This window comes from Conger conger, chromosome 16 (genome assembly GCF_963514075.1).
Source record: "Conger conger chromosome 16, fConCon1.1, whole genome shotgun sequence".
NCBI lineage: Eukaryota > Metazoa > Chordata > Actinopteri > Anguilliformes > Congridae > Conger > Conger conger.
In genome coordinates this window covers 10,914,547-10,935,859 of record NC_083775.1, presented here as the reverse complement: position 1 = coordinate 10,935,859, position 21,313 = coordinate 10,914,547, and the positions used below count along the sequence as shown (strand labels likewise).

The window sequence follows — 21,313 nt, the reverse complement described above, 5'->3', positions numbered from 1 at the left end:
CTGTACACCAGCTTGTTAATGCTAATATTTAATCGGCCAATCATGTGGCAGCAACTAAATGCATAAAAGCATGCAGACGTGGTCAAGAGGTTCAGCTATTTTTCAGACCAAATTAAGAAATGTGATCTAAGTGACTTTGACCGTAGAATGACTGTTGGTGCAGGGTGCTTTGAGTACCTCAGAAACTGCTGATCTCCTGGGATTTTCACACACAACAGTCTCTAGAGTTCGCTAAGAATGGTGCAAGAAACAAAAACATCCATTGAGAAGCAGTTCTGCAGGCAGAAACAAGTTGTTAATGAGAGAGGTCAAAAGAGAAGGGCCAGACTGGTCAAAGCTGACAGGAAAGTGACATTAACACAAATAACCGGGAATTACAACAGTGGTATGCAGAAGAGCATCTCTGAACACACAATGCGTCAAACCTTTAAGTGGATAGGCTACAGCAGCAGAAGACAAGTCTAAAAAATAGGTCTAATAAATACCAAATAAAGTGCTCACTGAATTGCAGCCCCTGAAATATAACAAGCTCCTCATTGTTTTTAATGTCTGTTGGTGGATGGATGTATCCCCTTAAGACCACATTGTGTCAGAAATGGCTGTGCATGAAGAATAACTCCCATATTCACATTCCAGATCAAGAATGCTTCCATTTTGTCTTATTTGCTATGTGACAATGATGTCTTTCACAAGATACATTTTTCAATGATTCTAATTACCTTCTAATTTTGCCTTCGTCTTACAGTACCAACCAAAGAGCCAGACCTGCACCATGTCAAAATTATTTTAAGGCTTAAAAAATAACAAATCACTTAAAGCACCTGTATTCAAGAATCTCAGGAGATTTGGGCCTGCTAAAAATGAGTGCATGCACAGTCCCTGAGGATGGAGATTGAGAACCTTTGCCCCAGGGAGGAGGTGTGAGTTGCAGCAGATGTGCTTATGATCTTGATGCATCTTGCAGGACTTATCTGCCAATTTTCTTCTGCAGTTGCTGGGCACAATGCAGCACAAACAAATACTGAGTCTTAATCTGGACTGTACAGCACTGACTAATGGAGTCAGCTACCTGCAAAAAAACGCATTTGCAGTCGATTTGAATAGATTTCCCATGGCTAGAAACCTTGACGTCAATGCTCCTTGTAGGCCAAGATTAGCTTTCGTATTAATGTCACCAGCTGTGGAATAATTTGTATGGTGTTGACTACACGTATTCACCCCACCAGCTAAATCTATGGCCATTTCCATATACTGAAAAGATTTGGTCCATAACATCCTCAGTTAAAACATTCCGTGTGTCAACACACAAATTCCAAACCAGTCATTGGCACTGAGACGGATAGAGACCCGCTGGAGTGTTTCACTGCACTGTGAAGGGTTAAAACCAGTTCATCATCTGACTGGCGGCGCTCAGTTGTCAGGGTACCAGAGCTCTTTGTGTAGATTCTGAAGGTGCCAGTCATGTTGACTTCCCTCTCCGCTGCTTGTGGTGGAGGATCCCTGCCGTTCTGTACAAGTCGCAAATGTTAAGGTGAATCCAGCCATGGATCAAAATCTGCTGGTCTCTTACACTTTCATCAACTTCCATCGTCTGATTTCATCGCCCCTTACTGCTTTGGCTTCATAGAAATAGTGAAAATGCATTTGTGTATTTTTGTGTAGTCTCTGCCCGGCATTAAGGAAATTACCAGTGACGCGTCTGGGATTTGGGTTTCACTGGCCCCACGTCACTTATTACTTGCCAAAGCACAACCTAATATATTTTCATGTTATTTTATTTCTTTGTTTGTTGGTTTTTCTAAAGTAGCTAAACTGGAATCTGTGCTCAGTTGGATTTTACATGTTGTAGCTTCGGGTCTGTGTATGTGAACAGATCTCATCAAATGCTCGCATTGTGACATGGTGAAGGATTGGGAAGCTCAGGCTGAAATTTTAGTGTCTAACCTTTGGTTTTTCTTTCATAATGTGGTCCGAGCAAGAGAGGAAAGATGACTGATTCTTGTTTTTTCTGTTTGAAAGCTTGGATTAATCCAGTCACTCTGATCTGTGCCGGCAACGTCTCGCCTGCTTGTTCCACTTGTACATCCATCCACACTGTTAACGTTGAAGTGTCCAAATCGTGGGCCGGTCTTTCTCTGAAAAGTTTCAAACGGACTTCCAGCTCGCTGTCCCTCCCCGGCTGCTTTGATTGAGCCCAGTTCATTTCTCTCAGGGACTCGTGGGAAATCCTGCATTTGTGCAGGTTATTGGAGCCCATTTTGTTGTCAGGGTGTCAGCCGTGCGTTTTGATGGGTAACCGCTGCAGTGCCATCGGCAGCAGTCTTGTGTCAGCCGGTGACCTGCTCTCCGATGGGATCAGTAGTAGGAGCGACATCCCAATCTCACTTAAGTAACTTAATGCACCCGTAGGTTTGAGCTGTCAGTGCCAGTGTGTCAGATGACTGTCTTATTTGTGGATATTCTATTGTTGGAATTATGACATAGGCATGTCATTATTTGTGTATTATTATTATTTTCAGCTGCCAGTTTTACCTCCCTGATTTTCTTCTGTTTTCTGCTCTGGGTAGTATCTAGTGAAGTCTAGGATCGATTCCCATGTAACAATGCAATTTGAGATTGCCCCTCTGTGGAAAACTACTTGAAGAGAACCTTATAGTTATATTAATTTTCCAATTATTATAGAATTACAGAGCTGCTCATTGCCTCCCCCTCATCACCACCTCCACCAAAGTGGAAACTGAAATATTTATGTAGCTACACGAGGAGAATGTCAAGTGCAGCTCCTTTCAATACCTTTTCTGTTCTTTGTGTATCCTCCAAGCCCTCTACAGGCAAGTAGGGGGAACTGCGGCAGACATTTTGCTTACATGTTTTGTGAGGAAGAGAGAGGTCGGCAGAGAGTCGGGCACAAAATGGCTGTCAAAGGAGGACTGCCAGTGGGGGATGGGAGTGGGGCAGATAAAATACCATGTGGAGCAGCTCTTCAAATGCTGTGTGAGGTTTTTTTTTCTTTCTTCGATATTAATATTTTCTGTTTTCGTTGTTCTGCTTTACTATGGTCTGTGTCTTCAGAGGATTTTGCAGTGTGAAGCTACGTGTGCTAGTTCCCTTGTCCCTGGCAGATTCGCGTAGATTTGAATATCATCGACTATCATCAGCTATGAGTACAAAATTTCCAATTTTCTTGATTTCTTGAACACGTGTGTCTTCAGCGTGAAATAAATGCTGCAGAGCACTGTGGGAAATGTTATTTGATAAAAGGTATAGAAAAGTGTGTGATGAGTGTTTCACTGTAGGTCTGGTTACCTGGGTGAAGGTTGTGGAAGGAGAGACACATTGTCTGTTATCTGTGTTGACCGTTCCTGATTTTGGGTCACCCCTCCCCCCACTTCCCTCCGCGCTTTCTGCTCACTCTCCAGATCCCCTCCCTCCCCCCTCCCTGACGGAGTGCACCCCCCCTTCCTCCGCCCTCCTGTCTCTCACTCTCTCTCTCTCTCTCTCCCACTTGTGACTGTGTTGCAACTCTCACAGTGGCTCACAGTAATTTGTGGACTGGATTGTGTACCAGGATTACTAATGTATGTTTGGTTGTGTTAGCTGAAGGGAGAAGGCCTTTGGGAAATATGCTACCTACTCTACTCAGTCTTCAAAGAATTCTATTAGCTTGGAGGTGGGGAAAAACAATTATTTAGATATATTGTGGTTTACATTAGATTATGTTATTTCCATTTATATTTCATATGCAATTTACAGATGCTTATCAAATGAACAAATGAGCGTAAAGTGAATAAGGAACAAGACAGGTGAACGGAAGCTTGCATGTCAGCATTAACTCAATTACTCCTGTGTGCCAGACTTAAATTACTTATAATAAATGTGAAAATATTTACATATAATATGAATATTCAAAAACAGAACATATGCAAATCGTCTTGAAAAGCAGAAGCTGCTAAGCAAATCAATATTATAATTTTTTTTGGTTTTAACACATTGAGAAGGATACCAAACTAGGTAACATAAGTGAGCATGCTTGCCTTTGAGTCCGATGCATTTATTTGAAGATCCAGAAATGAAAGCAGTCCAAAATGGAAAACAGATGTACACTGCAACATATGAAAACATGAAAAGGCGAAAAACGATGACTGGTCTCCCAGGTGAATGTTTTTCTGCAGTGTATGGGAAAAACAGAGACCTCGTTACACCTCTGACTCGCTTTCTGTTTTCCTGATTGTGAAGACCTCTATGGGCCAGTGAAGGTATTGCAGCAGGAGCAGCAGACATTTTGTGAGGAACATTTGTGAATCAGGCTGGCAGAGACATGGACACAAAATGGCTGACCAGGCAGGGTGTTGGGGGAGGGGCATATGTGTGAGGGTGTGGGTGAGCAGAGGTGGGATCGTTTTCATTAAAAAACGATTTGAGGTTTAGTCAATTTAGATTAGTTTTCTGTCAAATTATTTATTTAATGTTCTCTAAAGTACATGTCTGACTGGAATGTTTCTGTGATACTCATTATTAAATTTAATTAGAACATATTTTTCTATAAATGACATTTGTCCAGCTCCTCCTTTTATACCTTCAATTAAAAAAATTACAAATGTGTAATTTAACAGTTTATAGCAACGACAAAAGAACAGCAGTTTTGGAAAGCTGTACTTTGGTATCACATGTAAACAAGATGGAGGGAACAGTGGTTTTTATTGTTTTTTTGTTTTTTTTAATGCCTAACATGCTACAACTGGCCCTGCGGGTCATGCCAGCGGGCTGAAGAGACTCCATTTCCAGTATCTCCGTTGTAGACTCCTCCCCCTCTCTCCTCTCTCTCTACCCCTCCCCCTCTGCTCTCTCTCTCTCTTCCCCTCCCCCCTCTCCTCTCTCCACTCCTCCCCCACTCTGCTGCACTCTGCCGTTCTCGCTCACTCTCTCTCCGACTAGCCACCCTCTCCCGCCTGCTTCCTGACATCGTTTCACCCGCCCTCCTGCCTCACTCTCTTGCTTTCAGCGGACTGTAGCTATAACTGTTGTCAAAACCCGCTCACTTGGGAGATGCGTATAAGTGAAGTTAATAAGTACACAACAAGTGAAGTTAATAAGTATATTGAGCTAAACCCTCAAAGGGAAAAGGGTTATTGGAAGATTGAGTATAACTTTTTAAACAGCGAGACAACCACTAGATACATGCCATATACATTAGTATAAGTCCTGACTTTATATTCATAATTATATAACAATTAACATGAGAGTTATTTGTCAATCTGGACTGTGCCATTTTTGGAGAGGAGGGGGGTTCTATTTCAGTGTGTCAGAACTTATCTTTGTGTTGCCATTTTTGTGTGTAATTATGTGCTTAAAAGCATAAGGTTGTGTACAGCGTCAAGCGCTAAACTGTAGATAAGACACACACCTACACTCATAAAAACACCTTCATCAGAGATGTGTTTTGTGTGTGAGAAAGGGAAAGAGACACAGACCGAGATGGAGGTGTTAATTTTGTGAAATACAAAAAGAGATGAGGGGTGAAGTGAGGGTGTGCCAAGATGGAGGAAAAAAGGGAAATGTGAGGTGGGGAGTAGTCATGAAAATATTTTAATAAAATAATATAAAAAATAAATAGTTTCTTCTGTCTTAGTCAACAGGATGGGTGAATGGTTGTTTTTGTTCTGAGTTGTCATGATTACTCATTCTTAACATTCTTGTATTTAGACTAGGGGTGTTCCGTCTTATCGGAAAACAGCTGGTGTGCAGCCAGTTTTTGTATTTTTTTGTTTTAGCCCGGCACTATGACACCAGATTCAACTAATTAACTAATCACGGTCTTCAATCAACGCATTTAAGTAGAATCAGCTGTCTTAGTGCTAATCGAAATCAAAAACCTGCACTCACACTGGTCCTTCTCAAATAAGATCTAGACTGTGCAGATTATTTTTGGGAATGATTACATTTTAATCCATGTTATTTAAAAAAAATAAAATTTTGGGAGGAGGAGAAGGGGAGAATACGATTTGGGAGGTGTGTGTATACACTTCTAATGCATGTGTTCATGGGAGAATTTGTCCTGCCTGAACAACAATTTCTAAGCATAACGTCTATAATGAAATCGCTTAAATTACTTGTTAATATGCACAGAGTTTTAAAAATAAAAATAGTAAAACAAAACCTTCAGAGGTGTCTTTACATGTTGCTCATTACCTGTGTAAATTACAAACAGAATGTTTCAAAATTATTTTACCATATTTTATATTTATAATTATTCCCTTTCTTTTTGTTTGTTTGTGTGTTTTTTTTTATTGTATGTGTTTGTAACGAGTGAGTCGGTAGGCGGTGCTTATTTTCTCTCGCCCTCTCTCTGTCTCTCTCACTCTTTCTAAGCCCTGCCCCCCTCTGCCTCCTGTATTGTGAGAGAGAGGGAAAGGGAGGGGGGGAGAGAGAGTGCCGTGTGTCTGACTGTTGGTTGTTCAGAACAGCAGCGTGCTGAGACAGAGCGGCCTTGTCCTGTTGTTGTCTCGCCGAGTGTGACTGTCTCTCACTCCTTCCGTCACCCGCAAATTGTTGGCCTTTGCCGTCAACTGACTGAGCAACCGACAGCGTTAACTGACAGATCAGGTGACTTAGCCGCTAGCTAACTCTTTTCCCAACTGCAAATGCTACTCTTAAAGAACATTTCAGCGAAAAATAGTTAAACATAGCAAATTGTAGCGAAACATAGAAAGGTAGCGGACAAAAAGAAACGGATTACTCACTACTTGAAGTGCGATTTAAAAAATAAAAAAGGTGAGTTAAATTATATTTTTTATGCTTTTTCTTATTCATTTTCACATTTGTAAATCTTTTTATCCTTTTTTATGTCTTTAATTTTCTGGGTTTTCTGATATATTTTAGATTTTCCTGTTCGCTATCCTTTATTTTTCATTTTATTAATGTATACGATTCATTTCATGTTTTGTTTGAATTGGTATTATGGTAGGAGAAATTTTTGAAAGGGAGTCTTGGTCATGTTTTCTGCCCCAGTAAAGGTAAGGAGTTGTGGTAGCGGAGTTTCACTTGAGGCCCAGGCTTTTGAGGCCTACTCAGTTTTTTCAATTGTCGCTGCACTCTGAAATGGAAAGTAGGCTTTTGTTTCACCCTCTGGGGTTGTACTGTTCAGTTAGTGATGTTAGGCATATAATTGGCATATAACCCTAACTGCCAATTAAGTCATTTTAGTGCAAGTTTCTGTAAAAATGTGTCTTTGCTTTGACAAAACAAATATGATGCAAATGTTTCACTGGATTTGTTGTTTTTGGGTTAGGGTATTGTCCTCAGTAAAGGGGGACATGATAAATTGGTTTGTCCAGAGTGACATGCACTGGTGGGTTTTTAAGCTCAGCATTGGCTCCAGAACATTCTCTTCCAGTTTCTGTGTGCCTAGAAGCACCTTGAAATTGTCTGCCAATTAATCTTTGTGAATTTGTTTTCCCATAGTTGTACACACCCATTTGTGCTTGAGCCCTTCCCAAAAAATTGCAGCTGTCACTCATCAATAGGACTCACCATAATTTTTCAACATCTTCAAGAACCATTTTCTGCTGGTGTTGTTATCCTTTAATGTGACTTAAATTATCGGGGAGTATCTCATTTGAACGTTTATTTAAACGTTACATTAAATTCAAACCACTCTCTCCTGCAGACTGATACTGGTATGACACAGCTCGGGGAGGGGGGGGGGGTATATCATGAAGCAAGATTACTGAGTTAACTGGGTTCTGCTGGCTGTTTTTAACTTCAACCCATATCCCAGTTTTGGAAGGCAAGAAGCAGACTAAGAAGGCTAGCCAGCTAACTTTGTGCTTAGTCTGCAGTTTCTGGTGTTACAAAAGTCATTCTGTTTTGATTGGACTTAGTCACCATGGTGTCTTATGCTGCACTGCTAAACTGCTCCAGAGCAGTTTTTGTTCATGTTCTACCCCATATAAAGAAAACCACCCACTGACCAATCGGCTCACTGGAAAAATGGCATGTTTATTACTGGATGTTCCCGTTTATGGAATCATGAATGATTCCATAATACCTTGAACTAAAATGCAAATCCGAAGTTGCATTTCGTGTTCATTTGATGTGACAAAAATCATGATGATTCAAATCGTGATGATCCAGTCTCCTTTTTAACTGACGTTACTTGTGTTTCTATTTAGCTAAACGTTGTTGGTGGTGATACTAGCCACTGATAACACCAGTGATTTCAGTCTGCCTCTAGCCTGCCTGGACTCACAATTCTGTAACATAAGCACGCATACTCACAAACACATCAACTCAATGTTGCTTTTATTTTCATCAGACACTTCATGTCTTCTAAAAATCCAGGAGGGTGGGCAAGTCCAGGAGTGGAAGTAAGCCGTTAGAATCTCCGGAGAATATACGCAGTAGTGCTGTGCAGTGGGACCCAGGTATCATGGCCCACCAGCTGGCATAAACAAAATTTAGTTAGCTAATAACGGCAGCTAGCCAACCACTTGCTTATTGGCTAGCCACCAAGGCTAATCTCTCGCAAACCCCGCTCACCATTGTAGTGGTCAATCCATAGATTTCTCCTCTTGCCCTCCTTCTGTTGAATCATAGAACATATGATTTCAGTGAACACAGTGCCCAGAAGTGACCCGAGGAGTTTTTAGAATGACAAATACAAGCAGAAAAGCAAGGTATTGTGAATAGACCTAGCTAGGAATGACGAGTTTAACAGCCAGCAAATGGTTGTGTGGCGAGTTCTTTCTGGTGCCCCTTTTACCATCCCTGAAATTGATCTTTGGTTTAACAACTCAGGTTGTGTTGAGATGGTTTAACACCTTAGCTTGTGTAGCTTGTGTGTGAAGTACTTGTAAGCAACACAAGCAGCTCCTGAGTTGAGTCAAATTCCAGGTAGAAATGTGCTGATTGACCTTCAGTCTCGTGTTTCCGAATGTGCATGAGGCTGCCAACAGCCAATCGGAACAAGAAAGATTCAGAAGCATACTGGGAATGTGGAAGAGCCGCTCCATGGTGGCACAGTGGGAAGCTGCCGGGAGATGTGGATGAAGAAAGCGAGTTCTCCGTTCTGTGTTCAGTCGGTTACGACCCTTTCGTCTAGCTACGGCGCAGACCAGTGTCCACTCTGTAGCTCGGCACTGTCAGATCTTCAGGTGTTTTTTTTATTTATTTATTGATATGTAGTGTGTCATCAAAGTTTCCAAGTGTGGTTGTTCCTCGATTATTCAGTAGCTTTTTTTACGATACATTTCAGAGATTGTTATCTGTAGGCAAGGTGCACGAGGCAAGCTGGATTGGTGATTGTACGCAAGGAAGAAAGGCAGTTTGGCTGCTTGTGCATCACAGTGAATGTTCTAGAATGGTGATCTCTGTAGTTTTTGTGTTTGATATGTTGGTATGGCTTGCGTCCTTTACTGAAGAAAACCCAAACTAGCCCAAATTTGTATGCATGCCTTTTGTTGATAGCTACTGCGCTATTCAGCATCTTGTGAATCTACAATGTACAGAATTTTGCTACCAGAAATAGGCAAAGTTTTACAACCCAATCCACTGTTGTGTGCAATGGTAGAGTTGTCATCAACTGTGGTTGGCCTTCACAGAAGTCGTCTGGATCCCTTTCAAAAAAGGAATCAGGACCTTGTTGGTTGGACATTCAAACCAATCAGTGAAGCCAGTCACAGTAAAGTTTTTATGTGGGAGAAAGGGTGTGGTACAGAATTTCAAGACAACAAAAGGCCATAGTCTCAGCAACAGCAATAGCAATTTCAAAACATGTATCCTAATTATTAATCTTGCTGTTATCGTACTTTGTAAACTTTGTAAACCAGTTTGCGGCAAATGCTTGAAGGTGGCATCCTGTTTGTCATTGGAACAACCACGGCCTAACCCACAAGGAACGCCTCCTATGCTTTCTCTGCTTCTTTTTATTCTCCATCACAAACGAGGCTACACTTGATAAAGCCAGTTCCAACAGCAGATTACGTTCGGAATCAGACTCGGAGGCAGTTCCAACAGCAGATTACGTTTGGAATCGGACTCGGATGCAGGCATCTTCACTTTTCTCTTGCTCGGTTTACTCCAGACAAGTCAAATCTTCAGCCTTCACTGTGGTTTCATTTACTTGCAAATTGTACTTGCAAAAATTGGAGGCTACCATCGGCACAGTGTTACCACTTCTCCAGAGATTTGGAACAGATCACTCCTGACCAACACCAACGATACTCCTGTTGTTGGCCGACTATTGAGCATTCATTCCCGGCTTCAGTTTGGAGTATTTCTTAATTGTTTGACTTGAAACGGTAATCAACTGCCGCCACACACCACACTGCAGCAAGCCATCATCAAGTTGGGCAATTGAACCGCATGGTAATGGTGTCTGTCCAATCCATGCCTCTGTTTATCGCCTGCCCAATCCCTGAATTTCCCATGCAAGTCTTGGTCTGACCCTCACAGTCAGGCACTTGGTCATTGCGGGGATCCATTGACTTTTACGGGTAGAGCAACGTTTGGCCTTCAAGGCACGAAAGAAGTACAGCAAATTGTTCTGGATTTCGATTCTTTAGAAATTACAGCTTTAAAGAGCTTATATTCAGTGATTGCCCATCCCAGGTTCTGTTGTACAACAGTCCAGCAAGTTTCCTTTCCACCTGAGCTGGGACATCGTCTTCTGGAATGGGTTGCCATTTGCTGATGGATTCTGAGGTTCATCCTCTGAACTTTGGCAGCTCTTGATCCGCAGGACTATCAACTGTTCCACAGCCACCCAGCAAAGCAAGGGATTCACTGAGGAAGGCTTCACTGGATTGTGCCATTTGCATTGCCTTGCTGCCAAAGTCTGGTATATAGGGTGCACAGCATAGACCTGTGCAACGGAAGCCATTGGCCGGTGCTACAGGTGGCATGGACCTGTCCTACAGGTGGCATAGGCGGCACGGGGCTGTCCTACAGACTGTATAGACCTGTGGTACAGACGGTATAGACCTGTGCTACTGGCAGCATGGGCCTGTCCTACAGACTGTATGGACCTGTAGAATAGGCAGTATGGACCTGTGCAACAGGCGGCATAGATTTATCCTACTGGCAGCAAGGACCTGTGCTCCAGACGGCATCAACCTGTCCTATGGACCATATGGACCTGTGGTATAGACGGTATAGTCCTGTGCTACAGGCGGCATGGGCCTGTCCTACAGACTGTATGGACCTGTGGTATAGACGGTATAGATCTGTGCTACTAGCAGCATGGACCTGTGGAATAGGCGGTATGGACCTGTCCCACAGACGGCATGGGCCTATCCCGCAGACGGCAGGGTATGGGTCCTCCCTACGGGAGGCATGGGTCTGTCCCACGGGAGGCATGGGTCTGTCCTACGGGAGGCATGGGTCTGTCCCACGGGAGGCATGGGTCTGTCCCACGGGAGGCATGGGTCTGTCCTACGGGAGGCATGGGTCTGTCCTACGGGAGGCATGAGTCTGTCCTACGGGAGGCATGGGTCTGTCCCACGGGAGACATGGGCCTGTCCTACGGGAGGGATGGGTCTGTCCCACGGGAGGCATGGACCTGTCCCACAGGAGGCATGGACCTGTCCCACAGACGGCATGGGCCTATCCCACAGACGGCATGGGCCTATCCCGCAGACGGCATGAGTCTGTCCCACGGGAGACATGGGTCTGTCCCACGGGAGGCATGGGTCTGTCCTACGGGAGGCATGAGTCTGTCCTACGGGAGGCATGGGTCTGTCCCACGGGAGACATGGGCCTGTCCTACGGGAGGGATGGGTCTGTCCCACGGGAGGCATGGACCTGTCCCACAGACGGCATGGGCCTATCCCGCAGACGGCATGAGTCTGTCCCACGGGAGACATGGGTCTGTCCCACGGGAGGCATGGGTCTGTCCTACGGGAGGCATGGGTCTGTCCTACGGGAGGCATGAGTCTGTCCTACGGGAGGCATGGGTCTGTCCCACGGGGGGCATGGGCCTGTCCTTCAGATTATACCAAGCAATACTGTTTACATACCGTACCGTATTCAGTTTATAGACCTAGAGGCCATCCTGTGGCCATCCTGTGGCCATCCTGTGCTTGGCAGGAGGTTGTGTTTTCCCAGGTGATACCTGCCAAGAGTGTTGGTGTCATTGAACCACATGAATTTGCTGCTAACAGTAGAGCAGCAGTAACATTTGGCACATTAATCTGCCTGTGGTACAATGTGGGAAGTTAGCCCTGTGGGCTGGGTGGGTGAGTCGTAAATGTTTCAGAGGCCGGTGTTGATGAAGCAATCACTTTAACAGGACTTTATGTCCTACTTCAGGTATGTGGTTTACATCTAAATTTGAACTTGCACAATCTGTGCTTAAGCAATTGCTGTTTGGCTGGCCCAGTGCACATGAATTCAATGACTGCATAGCCCCGGCAATAATTGAAATGGAACTGTAAAAAAGCATTAGATGTCACAGCCGTGGTATACAGTTTTTTTTTTACCACGGCTAGTAACCAATCAGACTGTGAGATTTGCCAGATTTGTTTTATAAGGAACATTTTTTTTGGTTTGTCCACGGAATGCGGCACCATTTCGCGACCCCTGCTGGTTGCACCCGTAGATTGCAGTCGCATATCGAAGGTCTTCCTCGCTATGTCAGCTTAACTGTAGTCTGCATTGACGCCATGCCAAACGAGAACTGTGGATGTCTGCCCTCCTGAATTGTCAATGGGGTTTGTGCATTTCAATGGCTCCCACCGACGCCAAATTTTAAAGTTCATATCAAAGACACAAGCAACCTAGAGCTGCACCATGAATGTTTTGGTTTGTTAATACCCATTACTTCCAGGCACAGGACACAACATTCATAGCTTTTCCAGATGTTATTTTTCAGTCAAAAGAAATTTGAGAACAGCACAGTCGCATAGCAGAATGGAGTTGTCCTGCTGAGCTCCAACACCAGTGAAGAAGGTGGCTTTATTTTATGACATCAAGTCCAGTGGATCAAATTCAGTTCAGAAATTCAGAAATGTAGCAATATAGGTTCAGTGAGTTCAGAAAGATTTAGATCATATGCAGAGCGCTGGTGTTCCTGTTGTGGACTGCAAATACTTCTATATTATATCTCTCTGAATTTGCTTTAAAAACAAAACTGCTTCTGAAGTTGATAATATTATTTAAAAACTGGAATATAGTTTACCCACAATACTACAAATCTATTGGTCAACTGGTTTGGTCAATTATAAATGAAATGGAAATCCCAGGCCTGAAAAATTTTATTCCTTTGAGGTGTTTGTTGTGGTGATGGGTAAACTGTGTGCTGAGCATTTAGCTGAGAGTCTGATTTAGGCCCCAGTATTCATAAATGAAACCTCTAAGATATGGACGTCAAGACAAGACGATGTGCTTGAATGTACCCTTCATCAGACAGCCTGCAGATGTAGGAGAGGAAGCTGTCTGGCTGCATGCTGCTACTCTGGCAGCCATTTTGTGATTGCTGCTGTGATGGAGTAAGGAGGTGGCTGGAAATGAGTCCTGTAACTGGTGTGGTTTATTTTAATGAAAAACCATCATAAAACATATCTGCTGCCCTTTCTGTGAAGCTTTCTTGGAGAGCACTGTTTTAAGCGATAGGAAAAAGCTTTCCTCCCATTGGATTTTTATTTCTTCTTGTTTGCATTTGAATGAATTTCTTCATTTTATATTTCGTCACTTTATTGCCTCCTTTCTGCATTTCTTTATTGCCTTCTTTTTCGTTTTGCAGTGAGACATTAGTGAATGCAAAGACATTTTGCGGTTGACAAAATTCATAGAGCAAAATGTCGCCAATTAGGCTAGAGCTTTTAAATTCCACAAATGGACATTTGTAATCTACCAGATGAAAATAATTGTGTACAATCTATTCACAATCTGCTTACAAAATGATTTTTGTATTCTTAAAATACACTGCGCAATGCCAGGCCTTTGAAGAGCAATGGTGCAAAAGTACGATTAACTAATTACATTGAAAAATACTCAGTGGATGTAATGATATTTCTTGTGTTAATACTAAAATTCTGCTATTAGTCGGTTGTAGCACTACTTGTGCCGCAGACCCCTACATCCCATTCTAGTTTACCACTGCAGGCTGTGAAGGAGAGAAAATGGGTGGATTTCATTCTTACACCTTTTAATTCACGCCTCTTGGGCAGTTTTGCTCAGGAGGGGGAAAAGGCGACCAGGAAAACTGCATTTGGCTATTTATCTAACTTGCACACAAGCTGGAAATGAAGCATACTTTCAGTCGTATTTGGATTAGTAAAGTGCTGGATTTGTAGACAGTGTCCACATCTCCTTGTGACCTTTACCTTCTTCACCACACCTGACCTTGCTTGGTTTGATGTCGGTCACATCAGTGTTTTATTTATTTATTCATTTTATTTATTATTTTTTTCATGGACCATCCTATAGACCCACCCTGAAAAACACCTGCCACTATGTGCCTGCAATTATGAAGAGTTCATTTTACCGTAACCTACCTTGCGCTTATTTCCATCATCCTGTCGGAGTAGCCGGTTGCCTACAAGGGGACCTCCTACCTTTTATTGATCAACAGTCCCAAGGCAGTTAGGTCCTGTTTTTTCCTCATGTCACAGACTCAATGTGACCACTGAACAGCAGTACCCCAGATTATTTTGGTATATTGATGTGTAATTCCAAATAAATGGTGATTATTTTAGTATCCTCAAATTCTCTATGCACGCATTTAGGGATGCTGTTGACAAACTATATTTTTGCATTTAGGGACATGGTGGATCCTTTGAGTCCTTTGAGTCCTTCACTTTGCAGGCCTGCATACGAAGTGCACCCCTTAATTATTTGTGAAATCAGTAGTATTATAAATATAGATGAGAAATCGTTTATTTAGGTCCAGCATTATTTGTAATACAGATGTGCTCATATAGTAATCCAAGGAGAGGATCATTTAGCGGTTTTGTTTTAGGAAGTTTTGTTCCCAGTATGGGGAGGTGTGTGCAAGCGGGTGTGGATCTCCGTACTGCGCGGAACGAAGTGCGTGAAGCTGAAGCCTTTCGAGATTTTGAGGGACGGATAGTTCTTGGCTTAAATTATTTCAATTATTTGAAATTATTAAGTGGAGGTAACGGTAGTCTATCTGTTTATGCGTGTATTTATCTACCACCTCTTCCTGTTGCGCTGAGGTTGTGACCTTTTGCCTCTGACTCGAAAGGAGATTGGTGGATCTTGCTGACCACATTCCAGACCAGTTGCGATCACTTTTCTTTCACAAACAATGCACAGAGTGACTTCTCACTGTGGCATTTACGTTATAGGCTAATGTTAGTAACTGAGCAGAGCCATACATAATTTTATGTTGTAGATTATTTCCTGTTACATCTTCATGATGAGTCATGCCAACTGTTTGATGATGCCTAGTGCACGAGAGAACTGCAAACATGTTCACAGGAAGTTAAAAAAAATAAATAAATAAGGAAAGGTAGAGGAAGAACTGGCACATCTATTAATACCAATTGTACTACTGCCAGTTCAGGGTACAGTGATGGCAGCAATGCAGTTATCATTTGCATAAGCTACGGCAGTAAATTTGTGTAAATGCATTGTGTGCTGTAATGTGCAATGTAAATTACACAATGTAAATCAATCAGGAATATAAGCATTATGTAGAAAGGTAATTGTATGTAACAGGTAATTGTTTTTGTTTTTGTTTTTTTTTTGGATACGAAAGTAAGAAATTGATTCAGCTTTTATGTTTTTGTTCCTTCTAATTGAGCCTTGTGAAGTCCTTGGAATTACATTATGTAAATTACATTACTTTGATTCATGCAGACTTGTGCGCATTTGTGGTATATTGGTGAACTGACATGGTTTGTCAGTAAAAACAATAGAATGCTTAAATGGTGTGTCACACGGTTTAGTGAAACTTTTGCTTGTCAAATCCAGTCTCAAAGCATTGAACACGTGTAATGCAATTTTACAGAAACATCTCGAAGCTGTAAGTTTCTCTTCCTCCCTGTATAACAAGACAAAACACATTTTATTTGTATAGCCGCTCACGGCATCCGCTATATTACCATTAGAAATGTGTTATTTATTTATACGTACATGTTGCTGGATTCCTGTTGTGTCAGTTATTTTTCTAGTGTGAAATCTAGGTCATGGCTGGAATTCTAGAACGTTCTAAAGGTCACTCCATTAGACTCGCTGCGGTATGGGGGGGGGGAGAGAATGAAGTAAGCAAGATTTTTTTCTTTTCAATAAAATATTGGTAGCACAACAGGCTCTAACAGGATCAAACCGGTTTTTGTTGCCTAGCTTTCTGATTGGCTGACAGCCTGAACAAGGAGGCTGGATGTTACCATTTCTGGAAGAAGGGAGAAGCATTAGAATCGCTTCTGCTTTTCCCAAGCATTAGTGGCACAGGTGCTCCTTCAATTAATTTGACCATTCTCAGTTTTCTGTGCAATTTATAAATTGCCAGCTGTCACTCTATTAAGCTAGGGACTGGAAAACAAAGGACCTAAAGGATGTGCACACTGTTTCACTGTGCTCTCTCTCTCACTCTCTCTCACTCTCTCACTCTCTCACTCTCTCACTCACACACACACACTACACACACACACAGGACATGCATAACACAGAGATTTTGTTGTAAAAAATGGCAGGAGTGAAAATCTTTCATATTCAAATAATTTTAATAATTTAAGCCAAGAACTAGTTGAGGGAAAAGCTTTTGTTCAGATACAGCATCGATGGTTTGTTGCCATTTTGTCACGTTAACGGGTTAATATGCTGTACAAGCTCTGTTCCTGTTAAATCTAGAGCAACTAGCTGCGCTTATCCAACTATTTCTTACTTGTTTAATCACCACAGTGATACAAAGACAGAATCAGAGTGCTGCAAGATCTTCAATCTCACTCAGCATTTATCAAAATGATCAGGCTATTCTGCCAAACCTCATTAGTTCTGAGCAATGACCTCATATGAACACTGTTTTAAAAAATATATATATATATTGCCAGAAACCTTAACCGTGCTGTAAATGTACACGTGTGTATGATCTCTCTCTATGTACCAAGCTCTAAAACGTAACATTTTCCTTGGATATTTTATTTTTTTTTTTTTTTTTTTTGTTTGTTAAAGTTTAATAATTGATCAGTTTGGCTCGTTAGCTTGGCACCCTCCCCTTGGTTTTTTTCATTTTTTTTTAGTTTATCTATGTTCGTTGCCTCCCCCCGCCCTCAATGTGTCTGCTCTCAAAGTGGTACAGTCCGGGCTTAGCTGTAATTTTCCACTCGGTCGTACTGACTGTATCCGTCTGACTGTGCTGGAGAGGGGGAGGGGGGCACAGTGCGCATTTGTGTGCGTGTGCGTGAGGGGAATTTATGTAGCTTAGGGTGGAATGTGTGTGGGAGGGTTGTTGGCAGTGCACCCTTCTACATGATTGTGTTTGTTTTGTAGTCAAAGAAGGCAGTGTGTTTAACTTTTAGTTTAGGTGTTTTGGGTGTGTCAGTGTTTCGGGTAGGATACATATTTACATATTTATGCTGTGTGTGTGTGTGTGTGTGTGTGTGGGGAAAACGTTTTTACCTGTCAGAGCCGTGGTGCCACTTTGTGTGTGCATTCATGTGCTTTTGTGTGCGATGGTCTCTTTGTCTCTAAGGACTCCCATCTATCGTCATGCCCACTCAAAAACACTTGGTACATTCCCAACCCCCCTTAGTCTCTATCTTATGACCAGCATTTGCTCGCCTGTTCTGCGTGTTGTCACCTTTGCGTTATTTATTTATTGTTTGTACAAATGCAGGGAGGTGTTCCTTTACAGGCTACACCCAGATGTTATGGTCTATCCCAGGGGCCTCCAGCCCTGTTCCTGGAGATCTACTGTCCTGTTGGTTTTCACTCCTAAATCAGCAAAGCACACCTCATTCAACAGCTAGAGATCCTGTTGAGCTGTTAATTAGTAGAATCAGGTGTGCCAACTTTGGGTTGCAATGAACCTACAGGACAGATCTCTAGGAACAGGATTGGTGACCACTGGCCTTTCCCCTATTATATTTGTTTACAAAAAACTCAGGGTTGTAAAAATAAAAAAATAAATTACAGCTATTCGATTGCTTCCCTTCTTAGCAACTTTTCTACACTTATAGTCAGCCCTGGTGAACCATGTAAGCTCTGGTTAAGATGTGCGTAACGTCTCTTATTGGTGACGACATGCAAAACTTATCTCGTTGTCTCTTATAGGTTGAGATATGTATAGAATTGTCCTTTATTGGTTAAGATGTTAATAACTTTCTATCTTATCGGTTGAGACTTATATAACGTGGTCTCTTATTGGCTATGTCGTGCTTGATTTTGGTCAATGAACCCTGGAACAGGGTCTGTGGTGCGCTTTTGGGATGGGCTTGGACCGCATGCAAGAGATCGATACCATGACACGGGTCAGTATTCAACGGTTGGGTCAAGTGAATGATGGTTAGAATAAATTGTGTGACAAAACAAATGAAGGATGCACAGTCCTTAGCGTTAATTACATGTGAACCATTTGAGGAATTTGCCAGTGCAGTCTGTAATATTCAGAGTCAATTTTGGCCCACATTCGACATAATTGGCTTACTGGGCCTAATTTTATGATGATGTCCTCTTGGATTCGAATCGCCAAAAACATTTGCTCTCCCCTCGACTTTCTAGTGAACTCAGCGTGGTTGGTAGTAGCAGAGTACAGTTTGGGCTTGTGTCCCTTAGACTAGTGATCCATCCCTTTTCAGTTCATGAGCTCCAGTTCCATGTATTTTATGTGAGCAAACTGGAGGAAACCGCCTTGTGTGGGTTAGCAGGTTTAGGCTCTTGTCATTCCTTAAAGTGCATTATGGCGCATTCACATACGTCGTACGTCATGTCAAACTGAATTCACGCATTGACTTGTCAACACAAACAGACTTTCAAACAGGTCACTGTTTCTCAAACAGGTCACTGTTTCACAACAAACAGTGACCTGGACGCAGGCTTTCACTATCCGTAAGAAGGCATGCTGTGATTGATACCAGAGCTTTAGAGGCCCCTCTTGGCCAGGGAAAACTGCTCTGGGAGTCAAGCTCACGGTTTTTTGTTTTTTTGTGTTTTTTTTGGTCAGAAATCCTCAAGAGTAATGGGAATATTTATAGATAGTTTTGTGTTTAGCCCAGTTATTTTTCCTGTGAAGCCACTTGAAGTAACTGCTTCACAGACATGGAATTTCAAACCTTGGCAGGTCCAAACAGGCCAAAAAAATAATAGTTTTAATTATATTTGGTTTGTTTTTTTGTGACAGGATTTTCACGTGGCAGTTTTTTGGGCACTATTCCATTTGCTGTCGCTTGCCCTGTATTTTAAAAGGTGTGTCTCTAGCTACACAAGTGCACTTCCAGCCTGTAGCGTAGTGGTTAAGGTAAATGATTGGGACCCGCAAGGTCGGTGGTTCTAATCCCGGTGTAGCCACAATAAGATCCGCATAGCCGTTGGGCCCTTGAGCAAGGTCCTTAACCCTGCATTGCTCCAGGGGCGCATTGTCTCCTGCTTAGTCTAATCAACTGTACGTCGCTCTGGATAAGAGCATCTGCCAAATTAAAATAATGTAATAATGTAATAATGTAAAATACGCAGCGGAGGCGGTCTCTAAACCTGCGGCCTCCACGCTTGAGGCCTGTACCGCATGCTCAACTGTAAGCAGGCTAAACGCCAATCTTACACCAATTGTTCTTTCTCCTTTAGGTTATTTGCACTGGCGCCTCATTGACTCCATGAGAATAACGTCACACACTCGACCAGGTAAGAAAGCGGACTCGTAATAAGACCTCACTGCAAAGCTTGATCTTGGTGTTTAATGTTGCATTTATTTCAGAATGTAAAAATATATCACTATTCAGACAAATAGCCCCAAGAAAAAATGGTAACATTGACAAATTGGTCTCAGCATTGTGTTCAACTGAGGGACTTTCAGACCTTAAACCAAACTTAATCAATAAACGCAAATAAACATACTCGCGTGTAAAGGTTTTAGTCTATGCATATTTTTTTATTAATAGCGTGACTATGTTGAAGCGTTAGCTTAGTTTAGTCTGAGCAGACAAATACCTTCCGCTGGCCCCTTGTAACTGGGCAGACTTTGGCTTCAGCTCTTCTGATTTGCTGAAGGGAAATGGCCAATGAGAGCAGAAGGGAGTAGTGTGGTGGGTGTGACCTGTGAGAGATCATCATATGACTTTGTCGCAGTGCATTCTTTTTGTAATGGAAAGGAAGTTAACCCTTAGTTTTTTGTGTGCTAACTTTAAAATCAGAAAGGGCCACTTTAATGTTATCTGTCTTCGCTGATAATCTCTGGGGATTGAATTTGCTGGAACAGTCTGCAGTCTGTAGTAACTGCTTGTGACTGAACCGGTTAGCAATTGCTGTTTGAAATGGTACTCTGCTGCAAGGAGCAATTTTGAAAAGGACTGGTTAATCTGGTTAATCTAGGGCATTGGACACAATCAGAGACTGCAGTTCAATGTAGCTGCAGTGCGCAGTGGTTTTCATTGCAAGTTTGCTCAATGTCAAAAGAAAAATCTAGAACGGGTGAAAAACACTGCCAAAAGTATAAGGGCTCCCCCTGGCGTTGGTTCATGGTTACTACAGCCAGCGCTTGAGCTGGTCCTCAGCCGGGCGCAGGGTAGAGTTTGGGTCTGAAGGCCTGCTCGTCTCTCTCTCTCTCAGGAGAAAGATGGACGTGGCTGTAGCAGAGGAGCCTCAGAAGAAGATCTTCCGGGCCCGAAAGACGATGAAGATCAGCGATCGACAGCAGCTGGAGTCCCTCCACAACACCCTCCCGTCCTCGAAGGCTGCCTGCCCCTCTCCCCCTCTGCTGAACGGGAGGCACCCGGCGGAGGGACAGAAGGAGAGCGAGAGGGAGAAGGAGAAGACGAGTGCGGGGAGCAGCCCGATGGGGACCCGCTCGTCCTCGCCCGCCTCGCGCTCCCCCACTCCCCTGGCTCTCTCCCTCTCCCTGTCCCCGTCCCCTCCCGCCAAGACCCCGGAGGAGCCGGCCGCCCTCGGCACCGAGACCGCGCCCTCTTCGCCAGCGTCACGTGCGGGCGCCACGGAGATGGAGAGAGGGAAAGGGGACGAGGGCAAAACGCCCGCGAGCCCCTCGGCGGACAGAGGAGAGGGAAAGCGTGGAGAGAAGGAGGAGGAAAAGGAGGGACGGGTGAAACCATCCGTCTTGCCGGAGAAGGAGAAAGAGAAAGAGGTGCGTTAAGAGGTCGGGTGTTTTGAGGGCTTGCGGGGTGGCATGGGTACAGTGAGGGGG

General features: G+C 43.1%; 1 protein-coding gene across 4 annotated transcripts in view; it reads left to right on the top strand.

The window, feature by feature from the left end:
• The window catches only part of LOC133114610 (activating transcription factor 7-interacting protein 1-like), a 49,679-nt gene that overhangs the window by 10,754 nt on the left and 17,612 nt on the right, over window positions 1-21,313 (top strand). For 2 of the 4 annotated variants that reach the window (XM_061224142.1, XM_061224139.1), the window contains exons 1-3: window positions 6,418-6,771; window positions 19,741-19,797; window positions 20,722-21,253. In XM_061224142.1, the coding sequence (XP_061080126.1) occupies window positions 20,729-21,253 (525 nt within the window). In that variant the 5' untranslated portion in view covers window positions 6,418-6,771; window positions 19,741-19,797; window positions 20,722-20,728. Of the gene's footprint in view, window positions 1-6,417; window positions 6,772-19,740; window positions 19,798-20,721; window positions 21,254-21,313 lie in introns of those variants that run through there. The other 2 variants (XM_061224140.1, XM_061224141.1) reach the window with 1 other exon arrangement.